Source organism: Colius striatus, chromosome 7, assembly GCF_028858725.1.
Source record: "Colius striatus isolate bColStr4 chromosome 7, bColStr4.1.hap1, whole genome shotgun sequence".
In the NCBI taxonomy this organism is placed as follows: Eukaryota; Metazoa; Chordata; class Aves; order Coliiformes; family Coliidae; genus Colius; species Colius striatus.
In genome coordinates this window covers 32,778,690-32,797,374 of record NC_084765.1, presented here as the reverse complement: position 1 = coordinate 32,797,374, position 18,685 = coordinate 32,778,690, and the positions used below count along the sequence as shown (strand labels likewise).

General features: G+C 47.5%; 1 protein-coding gene and 1 long non-coding RNA gene across 5 annotated transcripts in view; one reads left to right on the top strand and one right to left on the bottom strand.

The window, feature by feature from the left end:
- LOC133625712 (uncharacterized) overlaps positions 1-6,145 on the bottom strand; it is a 33,172-nt gene extending 27,027 nt beyond the window's left edge. Inside the window, exon 1 of the long non-coding RNA XR_009819028.1 lies at positions 6,013-6,145. This is a non-coding gene — a long non-coding RNA (uncharacterized LOC133625712). The remainder of the gene's footprint in view (positions 1-6,012) is intronic.
- Positions 4,532-18,449, top strand: NR2F2 (nuclear receptor subfamily 2 group F member 2). Of its 4 annotated transcripts, none has more exons than XM_061999246.1 (4): positions 4,532-4,543; positions 5,299-5,360; positions 13,403-13,930; positions 17,188-18,449. In XM_061999246.1, exons 2-4 carry the CDS (start codon positions 5,318-5,320, stop codon positions 17,460-17,462), a joined length of 846 nt encoding a protein of 281 aa, XP_061855230.1. In that variant the 5' UTR covers positions 4,532-4,543; positions 5,299-5,317; the 3' UTR covers positions 17,463-18,449. The 4 variants fall into 4 exon arrangements, with proteins under 4 accessions (XP_061855230.1, XP_061855229.1, XP_061855227.1 ...); XM_061999245.1 differs by lacking the exon at positions 4,532-4,543 and adding an exon at positions 4,697-4,711; XM_061999243.1 differs by lacking the exons at positions 4,532-4,543; positions 5,299-5,360 and adding an exon at positions 9,601-11,511 and having other exon boundaries at positions 13,382-13,930.
- Positions 18,450-18,685: the final 236 nt, after the last annotated feature.

Here is an 18,685-nt window from a genome sequence, read left to right as displayed (position 1 = left end):
TGGTCACTGTCGAATGGCAGTAATCTGTAGATTACATATTACGAGCCTTGTCATTACGTAGCTAAAACGAGGTGGTTAAACGCTAAAATCCATTTTACTCACCACATTTGCTTGGGGCGGGGGGAGCGGGGGTACAGGGGCAGGAATGGGAAGAACAAACTTGTAGGAGAAGGATTTAAACCCCTCACGTCTGAGCTGGCTGTGCCCTCGCTTCTGCTGCTGGAGACCTCCCTGCCTGGGGGACACCCAGGGCTGGAGACGCCTCAACTTCACCTCGAAGTTAGACGCCCGTTGACACCAGCCCTCGTCTCCCCCTCGCTCCTGGGTCTTTTGTCCCCATTTTCGTGATGTCTCAGCATTGCTACATAGAGGCGACTTTGCCTCTCCTGGATTTGCTCCGTAGCATTTCTAGGCTCCTACACGGCTCCTCTCCCCCAGTTTGCCTCTTTCATGTGTGTCCCTGATCCCTCTCCAGCTGATGTGATTCTTTAGAAATGTGGGTCTTATCCCGTCCCCACCTTTGCCGGGTCTGATTAGATATTATTTTTTCATTGGCTCCGCTACAATGGGGTCCTCCCTTTAATCTCTCGATATATTTTCTCCCTCCCGCTATAACCAAATCCATGAAATTCACAGCCTCTCTCTTTGACACGACTGGCTCGTCTAATCACTCCATATCGATTTCCCTAACTCTTTTCATCCAGCTGAAGACACATCTTAAAACACTCCAAGCCAGAGTGTGCTCTTTGCTTTATACACACTAATAAAATGATTTACCCTTCTCTCTCTGCTCTCCTCACAGGAGAAAATCGTTCAAGTCCCGGCTATTTGTGTGTGATCAGTAAATATTTAGTGTGGCGACATCTTCAGCTCCTCTCCTGATCAATACGCAACCCAACAGGAGGTGGACTATTGTCCGGGTAGTGACTTGCTGAGATCTCCTTTAGATGAATTCTTTGCCCCCCATACAGCCTGTTATGATTTATCCTCGAAGGTTACCGGTAAAGAGAAATTGAAGCTTTAAAAACCTCCGTTTCTAACCTGTTTACTCTGACATTAAAGCACCTAAGCAAGGAATGGCTTTATTCTTGCCAGTCTCGCATCTCTCTTTGATGGGGCTAACACATTTAAAGCGCTGCTTAGGAAATGAATAGCAAACCCGGCAGCCGTCGCAAGGTTGCTTCGTATCCCTGTACCCTTCTGTCCTCTCTTCCCCGACCCCCCCCAAGCAAAAACCTGTCCTGCCTCTGCTGTCCAATGTCAGTAGAAAAAGGGCAAATCCTCTACTCCTTCTTTGCATCATCTGCGGGGACTGGACGGGTTCCCACAGCTCTGCCTCGGCGTGCGGGTACCGAAGTGCCCAGGGATGGAGAGTGCCCCAGTAACTTCCAGCCCACCTCCTCCTCCTCGTCGCATCCCGCAGCTCTGCCTGCCCCAGGATGAGGCTGAGGCAGGGCTGGGGACTGATGGTTTTTTTGGTTGTTTATTTGTCTGTTTGGGGTTTGGTTGTTGTCTTTTGTGGTTTTTTGAACGACGTGGTAAATCTGCAGTGAAGAAAAATAATAATAATAATAATGGAAAAGGAGAAGAGCTTAAAGCTCAGTTCCTGTGGTTAACCACACACGAGAGCTTTCCCAGGGTGATAAAATGGACAGAAAGAGAAGTTCGTGTGTGTGTGCCTGTGTGTGTTTTATCCTGACCTGTTATTTCACTCCTGGGAAAGCCTATGCCTCGAATGGGAAATATTTCCACTCGCCATCATCCCAGGAGTGTGTGCTGTGTGCCCACCGATCCCCGAGTAGATGACTGTGAGCACAGCTGGACGAGACAGCTACGCCTCGTGTGCGTGGGTCTATCTCTGGAGCAGGGCTGAGTGCCTATAAACAATAGACACACAGCTATATCTGTAACATACGTGTGCATGTGTGTGTGCATGTGTGTGCTCACTCACATCGCGTCCTGCAGTCTCCAGAAGTGCCCAGCTATTTCTTTTCTTCCCATGTGTGTGCGTTTGCACATCAGCTCTAGGGTCGGAGGCATTTCTCTCTGTGGCTGTACATTGCATTGCATACGTGCTGCATAAATGTACGGCTGTGGATTACAGATGTGCCACTGCGATTCCAATCTCAAAGCAGCTACATCCACCTGTTAACTTTGTTTAGAAACCACTTTCACTAATGGCTTTTCCCTAACTTATTCAGCCCGTTACTCGAGTATAGGGGGCAATGGAGGGGAAAAATCCATATGAAACCGTGCTTACAGCCTCTCTTCGAGAGGACACTTTACACACCTTGCCTAGACAAGGCTCCTATAGAGCGCTTATCTCTCGAATATATCTTTATACTAATGCATACTTAATTGGTCTGTCTTGACTGTCCATATAAAACAATTTAATTAGGGTGCTTTCTGCTTTGGAAAGAAAGAAAGAAAAGAGGAAAAAAAATCTGCCCAGCATTTATTGTATTTAGCACCAATACAGGCAGAAAATGTTGCACAAGTTTTTGGTTGAAAGAGCACCTATGTGTCCATTGAAGGGCGTTGATCCGAAAAGACAGAGAGGACAAGTAAAATCGATTTGAAGCGACCCTCTCTGTCCCTTTCACACCATTCAGACACTCCATTCCTTCTAAGACAAAGACCCAGCGCCTTGGGAATGCTGGCAAGGAGGGGGGGGGAGGGGGGGGGGAAAGGAGGGAAAAAAAAAAAGGGGTTTCAATCCCCCCAAGCAAAAGGGAGAGCTCTGAAATTCCTTCATATTGCTCTTATTTACCTTCCAAGATATGTGCAACTCCAGGATTTTATTCAATACGGCATCTAACACTGCTGCTGTGAGGAATGTCCCTGGAAGGGGAGGAGGTAATTATGGCTATTAGTGCTGCGAGCCCAGCCTCAACCTTGGTCACTCGCAGGCTTTTAGGGTTAAAATAGCCCTCACCTCTGACCCCTGTGGAGCAAAGTTGTAGCTATCGCCACAAGTTGGGCCAAAGTTTTCAAATCCAGGGCTGGGCAACACCGGAGGGGGGAAACTTTTCCCTAGAATTATTTTTGGTTGGGATTTAAATCATCTTTAGTCTATTTAATTGCCTTTCCCTCCTCCTTTTGCCAAACAAACTCTTTTGGAGAGGTTGGGGGGGATTTAGAAATGCCCTGTTCCCACTGTCTTTCCACTTAGGTTTAGCACTTTGTTTTCAAGCATGAAAATGGTTGTCATCAAACTGAATTACTAAATCATTTTTTAATCCACGAAGCCAAAATTAAATTAGAGGAGGGGGAGAGATGTGCTCCCCTCTTTGAGCTTTCCCCACCACAACCCATAAGCTTTTGGAAAAAGAAGCTTCTGGGAAAGGGGAGAAAGGACGAAAAGCTTGGATTTGTCTTCTTTCTGTGCACCTTCACGATTCTCATCGGCAAGGGGAGATTTGGGGGGGGGGGGGGGGGGCGGGGAGGGATGCAAAGTGAGGAGGGGAGAGAGCCCACAGATGCAAGTACCCCTCTGGCAATAATAAAAATCAATTCAAGTGGGCTATGTCTCCATCTTCCATGTCCTGATTAGACTTAACAAGAGTGGAAACTTGTGTAGACCATATTTATGGTATTAACGAGCAGTTAAAAGATTTATCCTTCTTCTGATCAATATTGTTCGTGCCCGGCCCGCCTCCTCACCTCCTCCCACCCCCCACCCCGGCCCGGCCCGGCCCTCCCCGAAGGCTGCAATGACAATCGCCTTCATACTTTTTCATCACCGATCGAGGTGGCAAAACCCTTTTGTAATTTTCATTAGCCCAGTAAACATGCAATTAACATGCAGCACTGTGGTTAACTTAATTCCTGTTTTAAGGCAAGGACAAGGAAGAAATGGAAGAGCATTTGTTCCATTTGTCAAGTATGACACACTTCTTAGCCTAACAGTCCCTTAAAATAAAAGCTCGGCTCCCCATCACTACGACCACCACCCCTTTTTCCAGAAACCCCCCACACTGATACACACACACACACAAAAAGGAGCAGGAATCCATTAGTTGGAGAGTATTCTCCTGCCAAAGGCGGTATAATGTATTCCAAATTTTCCCAAGCCCTCACTGTACTGGGGTCCCGTCCCCCCTCGCCCCCCTCCGGGGGAGGGGGTTGACGAGCTGATATTTCTCGTGGGTGAAAGATTCAGCCTCCTCCTAACGGTATTATTTTTTATAATAAAATAAAATCAAACGTGCTTCCCATGTCTAAAAGTTGCCATGTTTGTGAAGGGGGTGGGGAAAAATGTCTCCAAGGGTTTCAATTAGCAACAAATGATTATTGCAACGGATTTTTGGTAATGAAAAAATGTGGAGTACCTCTTTCGAGCTGGGATCTCAGGGGCAGTGAAAGAGAAAGAGAGGGGGAGAGGGAGAGAAGGAGAGGGAGAGAAAGAGATTGCTGATTAGCCCGGATCCCTTCCCAACTTGCTTTAGCGTGTGCTTGCGTTCCCTACCGACCCTACACAGGACACTATATATTTTTTCCCCTTCGTTGCATGTGTTGAGAGTTCAGCCTGTAGTTGTTTGCGGTTGGCTTCTCTTTTTTTTCCCTTTTTCTTTTTTTTTCCTCTACCCGGGAGGGGGGAGGTAGGGAAAGGCGGGGGGGGGGGGGGGGTTGAAATCGGTCGCATCCATCCTACCCCTACAGTCATTAAGTTAGGAGATTTCCCTTATTTTTTTTCTCTCCTATTGGAAGGGTGGGTTATGAATATTTTTTTCTCTTTTTCTTTTCTTTCTTTCTTTTTTTTTTTTTTTTTTAAGTCTCGCCTTTCCAGCTCCAAACAAGGTGTAGCGAGAGGCTCTTCCTTCTAAGGAATGAAATGAGAGACAAGGATCACTCAAAGACATCTCCTACCTTGGGCTTGGGGATTTTTTCTTAAAGGCGAGGCGCACATTCCTAAGCAGCTATGTACAAAGCCCCCCCCCGAAATCTTGCCTGTGTAAAGTTAGAGTGTGTTCAGGATTTTTTTTTCTCTCTCTCCTAAGGCTGATCGCTAATAATACATCGAAAGCACTTCCCTTTAGGTTGTGGGAAATCTATTCCCTTCACCTTGCCTCCTTTTTTTTCCCCCCCCTGAAGACTGTAACTTTCCTTTTTTTTTCTTTCTCTCTCTCTCTCTCTCTTTTTTTTTTTTTTATCAGTTTGCACAATCGCTTAGATAAACACCAAGAAGGAGACTTCTCTTTAATTACCCAACGCACATCTTTCTGGGGGGCAAACAGCGGTCTGATTTTTTTTTGATTTTTTTTTTTTTGTTTGTCTGTTTCACCTGCCAAACTAAAGGAGAGGTAGAAAAAGGAAGATGCAAGCGATTTGGGACCTTGAACAAGGCAAATATGGTTTTGGTATGTTTACTTATAGTTTTTTTTCTTCTTCTTTGACACTTTTTTCGGGCAATGTGTTGTGATTCTTGTGTTTCTCTTTTAAGGAAAACAAAAAATCCAAAAAAGCAAATGTTAGCTAACGTACGTCTTAAACGATCGTTTCTAAGGTTACGTGGGTTGCTCTAAGGAGGGGAAGAGGGGAGGGGGGAGAGACCCGAGTCTGTGTAATTGCAGCACCATCAGTTAGCACGTCCTTTAGCTAAATAAAGCAAGCAGCAAACAAACAAACAAGCGAACAAACCCAACGACCGGAATCGGTTTCCAGGTCCGAGGCGAAGCAAAACGCCTCAAAGTCATTTCCAAAGCAGCGTCCAGGAAGGCAGAGCCCGATCGCAGCCTTCCCTGCCTGGCTTTCGGGCTGTTGGGGGGGCAGCGGCGGACTGACCTGCTCGGGAGGGTGGGAAGGACAAGGCTCTTAACTTAAGTGATAGGTATTAAACTGCACGGGATCGTGTCGCCGTGTGCATCTGGCAACGTTTATTTTTTTTGGGGGGGGGGGGTGGAAAAAAAGAAAGAAAGAGGTCTGTGGTGAAGGTATGGAGCCGAGATCCCCTCTCCCCCTCTGGTCCCTTCTCTAAGCAAGTACAATGGAAAGAAGCTGGAATATACTCACCATCCGAAGGTGCGGTTGGCAGTTCGGCTGAGGCTTTCAGGCAATTACTTATCCTGCGTTTTTAAGTGTTATTTCAAAAGACGTAGATCTGACTTTATGCTGCAAAAGTGTTTTGCTCTGACAACAGCATGTGAGGCACGGATCCTCGTTTAAGAAAGAAAAAAAATCACAAAAGAGGATCTCCCCCCCCCCCCCATCCCTTACCACTATCCCTTAAAATACCTATTCGGTTCAGGGCTGGCAGAAACCCTGATGCAGAAATCTTATAGTCCGGTCTAGGAGTGCCCAAGCCAATTAATTTTAAATCCTTAGGAATTAATCAGATTAAAATGTACAGAAGTTTCATTCGCGTATGCATACGTGAGCCAAAAGTCGTTTCCCTTTAAGAGATCCTTTTCTTTTAAAGTTGAATTTTAGGCAGATAAGAGACTTACACTAGAGGGCAGCCGGATACTGTACTTGCTCCAATCTTCAGCAATTTTTTTTCCCTCTCTCACAGCATATGCTCTGATTTAGCACTGTAAATTTTTCAGAGGACCCAACTCTGACAGCCCCTGGTGATTTTCAAAGTACCACAAGCCAGTGGTTAAAAATTGCATTGACTTGGAAGTTCAGAGGCACACAATAGGAGCCACTTTCCCTATTCATGGAACTTCAGTGTGGTGGAAGAGAAAAACACACACATACTACATTGAGGGAGAAGAGGAATTCATTGAATTCTGTTAGACGTAACTGCTTTCCACTGAGTTCAGAGCGAAACTCGGTATTTGTTCGATGCTGTATTCATATTGCGATTTAATCTAGAAAGAATTAGAAGACTGTTAGGCAGCTTTCTGCCAGGAAAGCAGCTTCCCCCTCCTTCCTCCTCTTTTTTTTTTTTTTTTAAACCTCAAGATTTACACCGGCTCTATCCCCAACTCTATTTTAGCAAAATAAATCCTTCCACTCCCTCTCATTAAAATAAATTTACATCTGCAGTAAAATGGCAGGAGGGATGCATTTGTTTATTTGGAAAACCAAGACGGTCTGACTTTTAAGAGAGAGCATTCCTATTGTCATTAGGCTCGGAGAAGGACAGTTGAGAATCTCCCCCTTCTTTGCCAAGCGCTTAGGTTTCGAGTATTATTTAGTGAAATTAGCTGCAGATCATTTTTACATTCATCTCTTCCGTCTCAGCCCACTCGCAGGGGTGTTTTCAAATAAATAGCAAAGCATCTAATGGTGCTAATAGATAGTTATATCGCTGCATCTATCGAAGAGTAAATAGTTAATATGGGGCATTCTTCATTAATGCTTGAGCAATCAGCGTATACGGCGGCTTTTAAGCATATATCAATGGCTTTTCATTTTTACGATCATACCTTCCAACTATTAATATTGTACGTCCGGTTAAAGCAGCTTTCTCTTCTGATTTCTGCATTTGTTAAGATTGCATTAATGTTTTTTCCTACGGCGAATTAATCCTGTTTACTTTGTCAGAATCAAGACAGGAAAGGTTGGTGTTGGGTTGTTGGCTTTGGGTTGGATTTTCTTTCTTTTTCTTTTTCTTTTTTTTTTTTCCTCTCAGGAAATTCAATATCAGCAACAATCTGAGACTATTCTGCATTTTGAACCCCAACCTTCTCCCACCCTCCCCGAAAGGTGACCTTCTCTGCTCTGGGTTATTCGGAAATCAGAAAGCGGTTTCCTCCAATTTTAACAGGGAAAGATTCCTTTCCTTCCCTTCCCTTCTCTCTTTCCAGTCTCCTCCTGGTCCCTGCTTCGGGGTTATTTGGGCTCAGTCAGGATCAATGGAAATCCTGTAGCCTTGTCTTTGAAATTGAGCCGCAGTCCATCCTCGTTCGTGAGGTTTCTAGCAGGACCAGCTTTCTAAGCAGGACATTGTCAAGTCGAGGTGCTTTATACAACTTTCCAATCATCTCAGCACCTGCGGCTTTGGCCACATGTATTATTGCTGCGGCAGAAGGGGGTGTGCATGTGGCAATATGGAAAAGTGTGTGTGAGGAGGTGAGGGGCAAATAATCCTTTCCAGAGTTGTGCACAGGTCTGCGTCCCCACGGCCGCAATTGGTGACCAGCTCAAACGTGAGCCTACATACACGCGTGTCTTGGCAGAGAAGGAATTGTCCGGCCGGGCATTCATTTGTCTATTTGAACATGTTTTCCTGTTTCTCTCTCCATCCCTTCCACTGTTCGAGTGTCTTTTGGCTATTTTCACCGGGAGATGAACTCCAAGTCCTGGTTCCGCTGTCCAGTAGCTATATTCAGCGGGAAATAAACAACCGTCCCCGCGTTCTTAGATCAGTTACCTACTCAGCGGTGCTCCCGCTATGGCGCAGAGGTTGTGTTACCGTGTCAGGGGATGTGTGATCCAAAGGAAAAAAACAAACAAACAAACAAAAAACCCCTAAACCCCATGACCACAAACCCCCCAAAACAAAGTTAAAGGCGTTAGGATCAGCTGCGTTATACCGATGCCGTGGAGGTTGCGAGTGAAAACAGACGAGTGTCACACTCTGAGGAGAGCCGTTGCGGGTTTCTTTTTCCCCTCCACCGTGCTGAGGGGAAGGGGTTAGACGGTGTCTTTCATGAAACCGCGGTCCTCTCGGCCAGCCTCTGGTTGCCTGGGGCGGCGGAGGAAGAGGCGCTCGCACCGCGACGAGCGGTAGGGGAAGAGCGGCGATGCTCCTTTATCCCGCCGCCTGTGCGAGTGGCCGGTGCCGGAGTGCCGGGGCAAGGGGGAAGGGAAGGCTCAGCACGCGGACGGGGCACGGAGCGAACGCAGGTGCCGCCGGGCCCATCTCGCACTGGTCAGGCCGGAGCGAGGCCGAAGGGGCAACGCCGCCTCTGCCATCGCCCGGCGGGACCTCCGGCGGGGGGGAAGCATCGCGCACCTGCGGAACCCTACCCGTGACGGGGAGACCGCGCCGCTCCCCTCCCCCCGGCGGCGGCGGGGCTCGGTTTTATTTTATTTAGTGGAGTTTTACCTCATTTGAGCGTCAGTTTTCTGATTTTGACCAGCTGATACACACCACCACCACCTTCCCCCGCGCCCCCGCCGACCCCTGAGGCTGTGCCCCGGGCGGCAGCCCCAGGTGAGGCGGCGGCGGCGCTCCGCTCCCTTCGCCGGGCTCGCCTTAACCTCGAGCCCCTACGGGGGTGGTCACGTTGAAGGGAAACAGGGTGAGGAGTAAAAGCGAGCTGAGCGTGGAGCCGGTGAGGAGCAGCGTGCTCGCCGGGGGAAGCCCCGGTCCCGGGTCCCGGCCCGGGTCCCGGTCCCGCGGCTGCAGCGGGGCGGCGCCTGGCTCTAGGACCGCGCGGGCGGCGGCGGCGGCCATGGCAGGCCGCGCAGGGCGTCGCGGCCCAATGAGGGCCGAGGGGCGGGACGCGAGCTTTTGACCAGTCAAACGCCGGTCGGGTTGCCTTATAAGGCGCGCGGTCGCCATGGCAACGTGCGCTAAGTTGCAGCAGTCGTGTCAAAGTTCACTCTCCCGCCAGCGGGGCGAGCGGCCGGCGGGGAGCGCGCTCGCCACTCGGCCCACACGCCGCCCGCCCGCGCCGCCGCGCCCCGCCCCGCCCCTCCCCTCACCGCCGCCGGGGGGGGGGGAGCCCCCGCTTTTTTTTTGGGGGGGGGGGGGTGTAGAGGGCTGGCGCTCTCCCCTGCGCTCTCCCCGTGGTGATTTTCCTCTCTTCCCCCCCCGGCTGAGGAGCGATGCTGCGCGCTGGGTTGTGATCCTTCCTTCCCTCTCTCTCGCTCTCTCTCTCTCGCTCTCTCTCCCTCCTCCTCTCCCTCCTCCTCCTCCTCCTCTTCTCCTCCTCCTCCTCCTCCCGCTCCCCTCTTTTATCATCCTGGCTGGCTGGGCGCTGCGCTGGCGAGTTGACTCCTTCCCTCCCCCCCGCCCCGCGGCCCCCCTCCCCCCGCCCGCGCCGTGAGCACCGGCGGCGCGGAGGCGAGAGCCCACTTGCGAGGCGGCAGAAGCAGCATAAGGCAGCGCGGCGGCGGCAGCGGCAGCGGCGGCGGCGGCAGCACCCGAGCGGCGGCGGCGGCGGGAGCGGCGGCGGGAGCGGCGGCGGCGGCGGCGACACGGCGCGGCGGGAGCGGCGAGGCGACTGAGCGGGGCAGAGTGGAGCGCAACGCGGCGGGGACGGAGAGGAGGAACAAATAAACAATCATAATAATTAATAACTATAACAATAATATTAATAATAATTAAAAAAAACGAGGAGAGGAGGAGGAGGAAAAAACCAAACAGCCAGCCCCCCCACCCCCGAGCCCAAAAGAGGGAGAGAGAGAGAAAGAGAGCAGCGCCCGGGCGGAGCGGCGGAGAGGAAGAATTAAAGCGAGCGAAGGAGGGAGGAGAGACAGAGCAGAGAGAGAGAGAGGAGGAAAGAGGAGGAAAAAAAAAAGCCCACAAAAACAAAGCGATCGCAGTTGATGTTGCTGCTGCAAGCTGGACTTCCAAAAACTACGGCGAGACCGTCCGCTCTCCGCGCCGAGAAAAGTCTCCTCAGCTGTGCGTGTTTTTTTCCGCTGTGTGTGTAATCTTTAACCTTTTATTCATTCTTATTTTGATGGCTTTCCTGAATGGCTGACTGCGAGCTTCCCTGGACCTGGCCCCCAGACACCCGCCTCTCCTCCTTCAACTACTCTGCTGCAGATCAGCTCTAAGAGAGAGAGAGGGAGATCTTTGAAGAGATTTTTTTTTTCCCTCCTCTCTCTCTCTCTCTCTCTCCCTCTCTCCCCCACCCCCACCACCCCTTTACTTTGCTCTCCTGGAGCCCAGACAATCGACTCGCAACTCGCCCCCCCGCACACACACCTCCATCGCCCCGTGCTTTTGCACCTTCGCCGGTACCAGGAGATCCCCCCCCCACCCCGACCCTCCTAAAAAAAAAAAAAGGATTAAAAAAAAGGGGGGGGGCAAAACAACAAAAGAGAGAGGGGAAAGAGGGAGAGAGAGAGGGAAGGAGGAAAAAAAAAGACTGCTGTAAAGCTGATCTGAAAAGCAAAGCAAACAAACTTTGAAAATAAAGGGGGAACAGGAAGTTTGGCAACGGTGTCCAATAGATATGGCAATGGTAGTCGGTGCGTGGCGAGACCCCCAGGACGATGTGCCCGGAGCTCAGGGAACGCAGCCTTCGCAAGCCCCGCCGGTGCAGGGACCTCCGGCCGGGGCCCCGCACACCCCACAGACCCCGGGGCCCGGGGGCCCTCCCAGTACGCCAGCCCAGACCAACCCGCCAAGCCAGCAGAACCAAGGAGACAAGCAGCAGCAGCAGCAGCACATTGAATGTGTGGTTTGTGGGGACAAGTCTAGTGGCAAACATTATGGCCAGTTTACCTGCGAGGGTTGCAAGAGTTTCTTCAAGCGGAGTGTAAGGAGGAATCTCAGCTACACTTGTCGTGCCAACAGGAACTGTCCCATTGACCAGCACCACCGCAATCAGTGTCAGTACTGCCGCCTCAAAAAATGCCTCAAAGTTGGCATGAGACGGGAAGGTATTGGGATTTCATTTGTTTTGCAATTTTTTTTTCACTCGCTGCGTTTTGGGTTTTGGTTTGTTTGTGGTTTTGGGATTGTTTATATACATATATATATATATATACTTATTATTCTCACTGTTTTTAACCTCCCTCCCCAAACTCCAAACTCAACCAGAACCTTTCCTTCCCCCCTTCTTCCCTCCCACCCCCCGAATAAACAGCCAGAAACTTTCTCGTAATGAAAGAAAGAGGTGTTGGAGAGGGTGGGCAGGGGAGGCAGGGGCTCTTGCATGCTTTCTCCTGCACTCGTAATTGATTTGTGTTTGTTTTGATTTTGCTGATGGAGGTTTATTGGAAGTGGATTTTTAGTTTCACGCTGCTTAGGAGCGAGATGATTATTCTGACGTGTGGTTACTTTTCCTTCATGTTTCCCCCTGCATGCTCAACGTTCCCCCCCGTCCCCCGAGCAGCTCCCCGTGTGTGCCCGTGAGTCTCTGTGCTTGTGTGTACACACACACGGAGCCTCACGAGATGCACATACACATACACATATATATGTATATATATATATCTCCCCCAGCACCCTGCCTTAGATTGCAATTTTACACAGGCGGTTCAAATTACTATTACAATGGGACTCACCCCACCGAGGCTCTACAGCACTCCACTGTGGATTCCCAGACGGGTTTTTCCTCCTTTAAAAATATATATACACATGCAGATCCACGCGTGTGTATAGATAGATCTATCTATATTGCCGTGTGCCTCCCTTTCCTGATTGTTATTATCTCACTTTTTTTCTTCTTCCTCTTATTTTCCTTGCTCCTCCGGGAGAGGCAGGAGGGGGAGAAGGGACGGGTTGGGGGGGTGAAGAAGCAGCTCAGAAGTAAGTGTGGGGTGCTCGGGTCTCTGCAAGTCGAGTCTTTGTGATATAAAATTAGACGAGAAATGTGAGCCTGCAGTTTTCCAGTGCGGGCTCTGTGTCTGGACGCCGCTATGTAGGTTAAGGGTTAGGGGGCTTGGGACTTGCTGGGCTCCTCTCTTTGTGTTTCTGCAAGAGTAACTAACCTTGTGCTACGGGCGATAACGAATATAAATCACGCACATTTTAGGCGTTCTCCCTCCGTGCCGTCTCTCTGCCTCTGAGCCCTTTTTCTCTCTCTTTTTTTCTCTCGCTGTCACCGTGTAAATTTATTAACAAAATGAAAGGCCCACTTTCCATGGGCAGCTGAGGAAGGTGTCTTTGGGTAATGCCCCCAGCCTCGCCGGGGGACCTGCCGGGGATGTTGTGGGGTGATCTCGCCTCCTTTGATATTTATTTTTTTTAAAAGAGGTGTGTGTGTGTCTATAACAACAGCAGCAACAATGTATTCAGTGGGCGAGAAACGCGTGTGGGACTGGCGCCGGGGATTTTGAACTGAAGTGTTTCTTCCCTCTCCTCCACCTCCCTCCCCATCCCGCTCCCCCAGCCTCAGATCAATAAGCTGTTTTTAGGTGTAATGAAGAAAAATAGCCGGGCACACAAAGACGTCTCCTGCATCTCTTGAAGGAGGGGGTGGCGATGGAGGGGAGGGAGGTGTAAATAACTGAATGGTGGTGTGTTTTGGAAAGTGAGGACCTCGGGCTCCTTCAGACAGTTCTGGCCGAGCGGCCAGTCTTGCTCAGCTTTTATTGTTGCTTTTACTTGACCCGGGAACTGCGGAGTTTTAAAACAGGGTTACGGGTTAAACTCTGGCTGGGGGAAGAAAAAAAAATGCATGCTCCCCCTTCAGCTGGTTGGGGACGGTGTCACATGGTTGGGGACGGTGTCACACAGGCAGGCACAAGCACACAAAGCAGGCTGTATGTGAACCGATGGTCGCAATTCAGATATTAATAGCTGTAGTTTCTTCTTTATTTACTGCAGCGGTCCAGAGGGGCAGAATGCCACCCACACAGCCAACTCATGGTCAGTTCGCCTTGACAAACGGGGACCCTCTCAACTGCCATTCCTACCTATCCGGATATATCTCCCTTCTTCTGAGAGCAGAGCCCTACCCCACTTCCCGCTTTGGCAGTCAGTGCATGCAACCCAACAACATCATGGGCATCGAGAACATTTGTGAACTGGCAGCTAGGATGCTCTTCAGCGCGGTGGAGTGGGCCAGGAATATCCCCTTCTTCCCAGACCTCCAGATCACAGACCAGGTGGCCCTCCTGAGGCTGACCTGGAGCGAGTTGTTTGTCCTCAACGCTGCCCAGTGCTCCATGCCCCTCCACGTAGCTCCGCTCCTGGCAGCTGCTGGCCTCCACGCTTCGCCAATGTCTGCTGACCGAGTGGTCGCCTTTATGGACCACATACGAATCTTCCAAGAGCAAGTAGAAAAACTGAAAGCATTGCATGTCGACTCTGCAGAATATAGCTGTTTAAAGGCCATAGTCCTCTTCACCTCAGGTAGGCAGCATTTCTTTGCTTTTCCTTTTTTCCTTCCCTCTCTCTCCCACCCCCTGTCTTCCCCCCTGCGCCCCGAAAACTGGTTGCTCTTGCAAAGTGTTATTGCCTGCACCCCATCACTGCTCCCTGACCTCCGAGAACCAGCGCGGTCTCTTTCCTCTTTGGAAACGGTGCCCTGTGGTCTCTCCCCTTCAGGGCCTCAGAGCATCCCATCATCTGGGGAGTGCAAAATTTAAGGAAAGGCGGGAGAGGGGGGAAAGACACAGAAAATACAAACACAAACATATACACACACATAATACAACCAAAACACACCCCAACCCTAGTTGAATAATGCTGGGGAAGGGGGAAAGAGTGGGCTCGGGGAGAGGCACCCATTCGCCACGAGAGACTGCGCTTTTCCCATTGAAAATAATATTGTATTTAACAGTATAGCTCTGGGTTGTTGCATTTAATGACACGCATCCGAACAGCAGCAAAATCTGTTTGATGTTGTTAAATACAAGTCGTCCTATCAGTTGAAACCACTTTAAAAAGAGGATCATTTTATGGGCAGCCAGGAAGAGAAAAAAAAAAGCCCTGCAGGATTAAAAATTGAATTAAGAAAAAAAAAAAAAGCAAGTTAAATGCGCAAAGCTGAGTTTAAAATATGTTCCCTGCCATCCCATAAAATAAAATAAATCAACTTTCCAAAGAGCTGTCTCTGATTTAAACAGAACGTGGCAGTGAGCAGTTCTGTGTCATTTAAGCTAAGGGGAGAAAAAAGTTTGCATTTGTACCCAGCAGGAACTGCAGAGTCCAAAGCGAGTAGCGGGTGCGGAAAGATCATTACCATAAGTAGCCAGGGATAGTAAGGAAAAAGTAAGAGGAGGCTGAAGCTGCGGCTCCACAGTGTAACTCCGGGGTGGCACAGCCATGCCAATCCCGAGGAAAAGACCTCGAGGTGTTTCTTAGATAATCCAAGAGAGGAGGGAGGGGAAAGAGGGGGGGCGGGGGGGGAAATATGTGTCAACTTTTGCTGCCTAGAAATAGTGCATGAGTTATAAAGCAATAATTGAGTGCGTTGTGAAATCTAATTAGCTTGCACTAGAGTTTAACCTGGGTGAGTAATAATCCTGATATTAACTCTGGAGGCTAAATTTTTTTTTCTTCTTCCTTTTTTTTTTTTTTGAGGGGAAAAAATATAATCTGCTGGCTAATTTGTGTTAGACGTTATCTCAGGTTGCTAACTTTAAGGCTGCATCGGCAACCCAATGTGCTGGAGACCTCCAGGTTTGGGGATTCCATTTAAAAATACCTATATTTCTTCTGTAACTCATTGGAAAGCTTGGGAAAGTGGCCACGCGATAAACATATGAATGGAAGCAGGACCTGTAAAATAATTACTCATCGGAGTTTTTTAAAGCCTGATATCAGGAAACAGGAAAAAAATGTAGTTTATGTGGGAAAAGAAGGGCTCACAATCCGTTCCTTGTTGTGTTAAAGGGGGTCTGGGGAACGAAGTCATTTTCTGGACTTTGTCCAGGTTCTGGGTCGTGACCTAAACTTCCTTTTATATATTATTGCTTTACACATAAAAAACTTCTTCTTTTTTTTTTTTTTCTCTCCCCTCCTCCCCCCCAAAATCACTCATGCTAAAGTCCTAAGGTGATCAATGAGCAGGGCGCATCTAGCCACAGGGAGACAGAGATCCCGAGAGGGAAGAGCTAGACGTGGGGTGCTGATTTTATTTTTCTATCGTTTTCCAGGATGCATTTTCCTCTCCCTCGCTCAGCGAGGATCCCCCCCAACACGCTCCCATCCTTCCCCAGCCCTTGGCCAGCTTACACTCACATCGAGGAGTATATTTCCAATCCTGCCTTTTCTTCCAAATCCCCCCCCCTTTTTTTTTTCTTTTTCTTTTTTTTTTTTCTTCAGCCTTCTGAGAAAACAATCGTCCGATCCTGTCGTAACTGTTTAATTTATTACTATTTTCAAAATGTGAGGCCTGGCGTGTAAATTGCCTCCCAACTAGATAAACGTTTCTTGTTATCTGATTTCTGGGGAAGATAGCCGCATGCAAACAACAAAAAAAAAGAAAAGAGGGGGATGCATGAAGCTTCTGCAGCACCCCAATAACACTCTCTGATGTAAAGCAGACACACATAGATGCATATAATGTTTGCTGCAGCCTCTTTTAAGAGGGGGGAGAAAAAAAAAATCAGGGTTCTAATGACTCGCAGAATATGCATGTGTTAGCCCTGTGCCTAGGAAAGCCACAGGGAGGTCAGGTCACAACCTGTGCTCTTTCAGCACAGACGTCTCTGATTTAAAGGGAACTTATTGTATTTTAGCGTATCAGGAGGAAAAAAAAAAGGGGGGGGGGGAATGTCCAGACCCTATCAGGGAGTTTTCTTCTTGTAAGGGCCTTTAGGTTTAAAAAGAAGAAGAAGAGGGGGGGAAAAAGGGGAGGGGGGAGAAGGAGAGAGAGAGAAAAAAAAGAGGGGGGAGTGGGGGGGGGGAAGAAAGAAAGAGAAAAGAAAAGAGGGGGAAAAAGAAACAGCTCAAATGAACAGAGAGATCACAGTTTGCATGGCTGCCTCTGAATAGGCTAAACTGACAAGATCAGTTTTAAAGGGCCACTTAAATCAGTTTCAAAGACTGAAGAAAAACGCGTTGTCTTCTTTGGGGGAGAATCTGTTGCTGGATCCGGGGCGCCATTATCTTTGGCTGGGCCAGTTTTTTCTTATGATTATGATGATTTCTATCACTATCATTAGTATTCCTTCTCCTCACATGGTTAGGCTCTCCCCAATTATTTTCTTGGGGGGGGGGGGAGAAATAGTGTGTCACTTTCTCCCCTTTCCACTCAAGCCTTTCCCACCCCCCAGCCTTTCCCCCTAAAAATATAGATATACGAAATGATGCTTGGCCAGCACCTCATTGTCAACCTCTCAGGTCTGGGGTACCATCAGAAATCTCGAATCTTGGGGATTCTCAATCCTAAAAGAGACCCTCCAGAAGCGAGAGAAATACACACACACATACATACACAGAGAGATTGTCCCTTTTGGTAAAACCTACTTAAACTCTGGGGGGCGAGGTGATGGCGCAGGAGCTATGCTTAATGCTAACAATAAAAGAGATCAAATTAAAAATTAAACAACAAAAACAACAAGAAACACCCCAATCCAGAACTTTTTAATCTGATGATTGTTTTCTTTTTTTTTCTTTTTCTTTTTTTTTGTTTTTTTGTTTTTTAATACACTTTCTTCTAGATGCCTGTGGTCTCTCTGATGTAGCCCATGTTGAAAGTTTACAGGAGAAGTCACAGTGTGCTTTGGAAGAGTATGTTAGGAGCCAGTATCCCAACCAGCCAACACGATTCGGGAAGCTATTACTACGTCTCCCCTCCCTTCGCACTGTCTCCTCTTCTGTCATAGAGCAATTGTTTTTCGTCCGTTTGGTAGGTAAAACCCCCATAGAAACCCTAATCAGGGATATGTTACTGTCTGGCAGCAGTTTTAACTGGCCTTACATGTCCATCCAATAAAATATTCGAGAGAGAAACAAACAAATTTAAAAATTGAGAAGGGAGATGAAAGAGAATGAAAGGAAAGCAAATGACATTTGGGTTCTGGTTGTTTCTTAAATTTCCTTCTGCTAAGAAAGGATGTAAAAGGATGTTACAAGTTTGCTAAGAGAAGACAGGAAAAAAAAATTAATGGACTGTGAAGTTAAAAAAAAAGACTGTCACATGAACTTTTACAGAATGCATTAAAAAGTCCCGTGTCGTTCCGAAAAAAAAAGAAATCAACTTGCTACTTATCATTTTTTTGCGAAAAATAGAAAGAGAGAAAGAAAAAAAGAAAGAAAAAAGAGAAAGAAGAAGAAAAGAAACGTTGGCGGGCTTTTTCTTTTTTTCTTTTTTCTTCTTTTTTTCTTCTTTTGGGGTAAACTTTTTTTTTTTAAAAAAAAAGAAAAATCTCGCTTAAAGTGCATTTAAAGGAAATTTGGAGAAAATTAGCAGAACGGAAGAAAGTAAGTCTTTTTTTTCCAAATTATTAATTGTCCTATGTGTCTATGTACCTATAGCTGTTCTTTTTTTTTTTGTATTTTTCTGGTTTCAAACCAGTTTATTCTGTGGTTCTATAATAATTTTTGATATAACCTTGGCTTCTTTAAAAATAAAAAAATCTCCAAACTGTGTATCCTTAAAATATATGTTCTGAAAGAATTAAAACTGAGTCCACGAAAGTATCATAGGAAGAAAGGAAAAGAGAGAGAAAAAAACCAACAAACCCTCAACAACACAATGATGGAAGCGCACTTAAGGTGGTGACCCAAAATCTAGCTTGAAGCTGAGAGAGCTATAATTATATAGACCCGAATGAACCACACGTGTCATATAACAACCCCCAAAACCAGTTTTTTTTTTGCTATTTCGGACAGAAAATGAACTGTGGGGATTTATTATAGGTAGAAGGAATTTGTGTCCAAGACACACTACGGTTTTGATTTTAAAAAAAAAAAACAAAAACACAAACAAACGAGCAAAGTGAACTTTTGTAATTTGAATTGGGTTCTGCATAGTTCATCATGAATTGTTATTAAACTCCTCTATCTGTTTGTATATTTGCAAGCCCTTTGTATTATAATAATTGTTGATATTTTCCCTTTTTAAAAAAATACCATTGAAATCAGCATGACAAAATAACACTGTTGGCACTTATAGATAACGTGATTGATTCAGTATCTTAGAGTTTACAGTTTTGT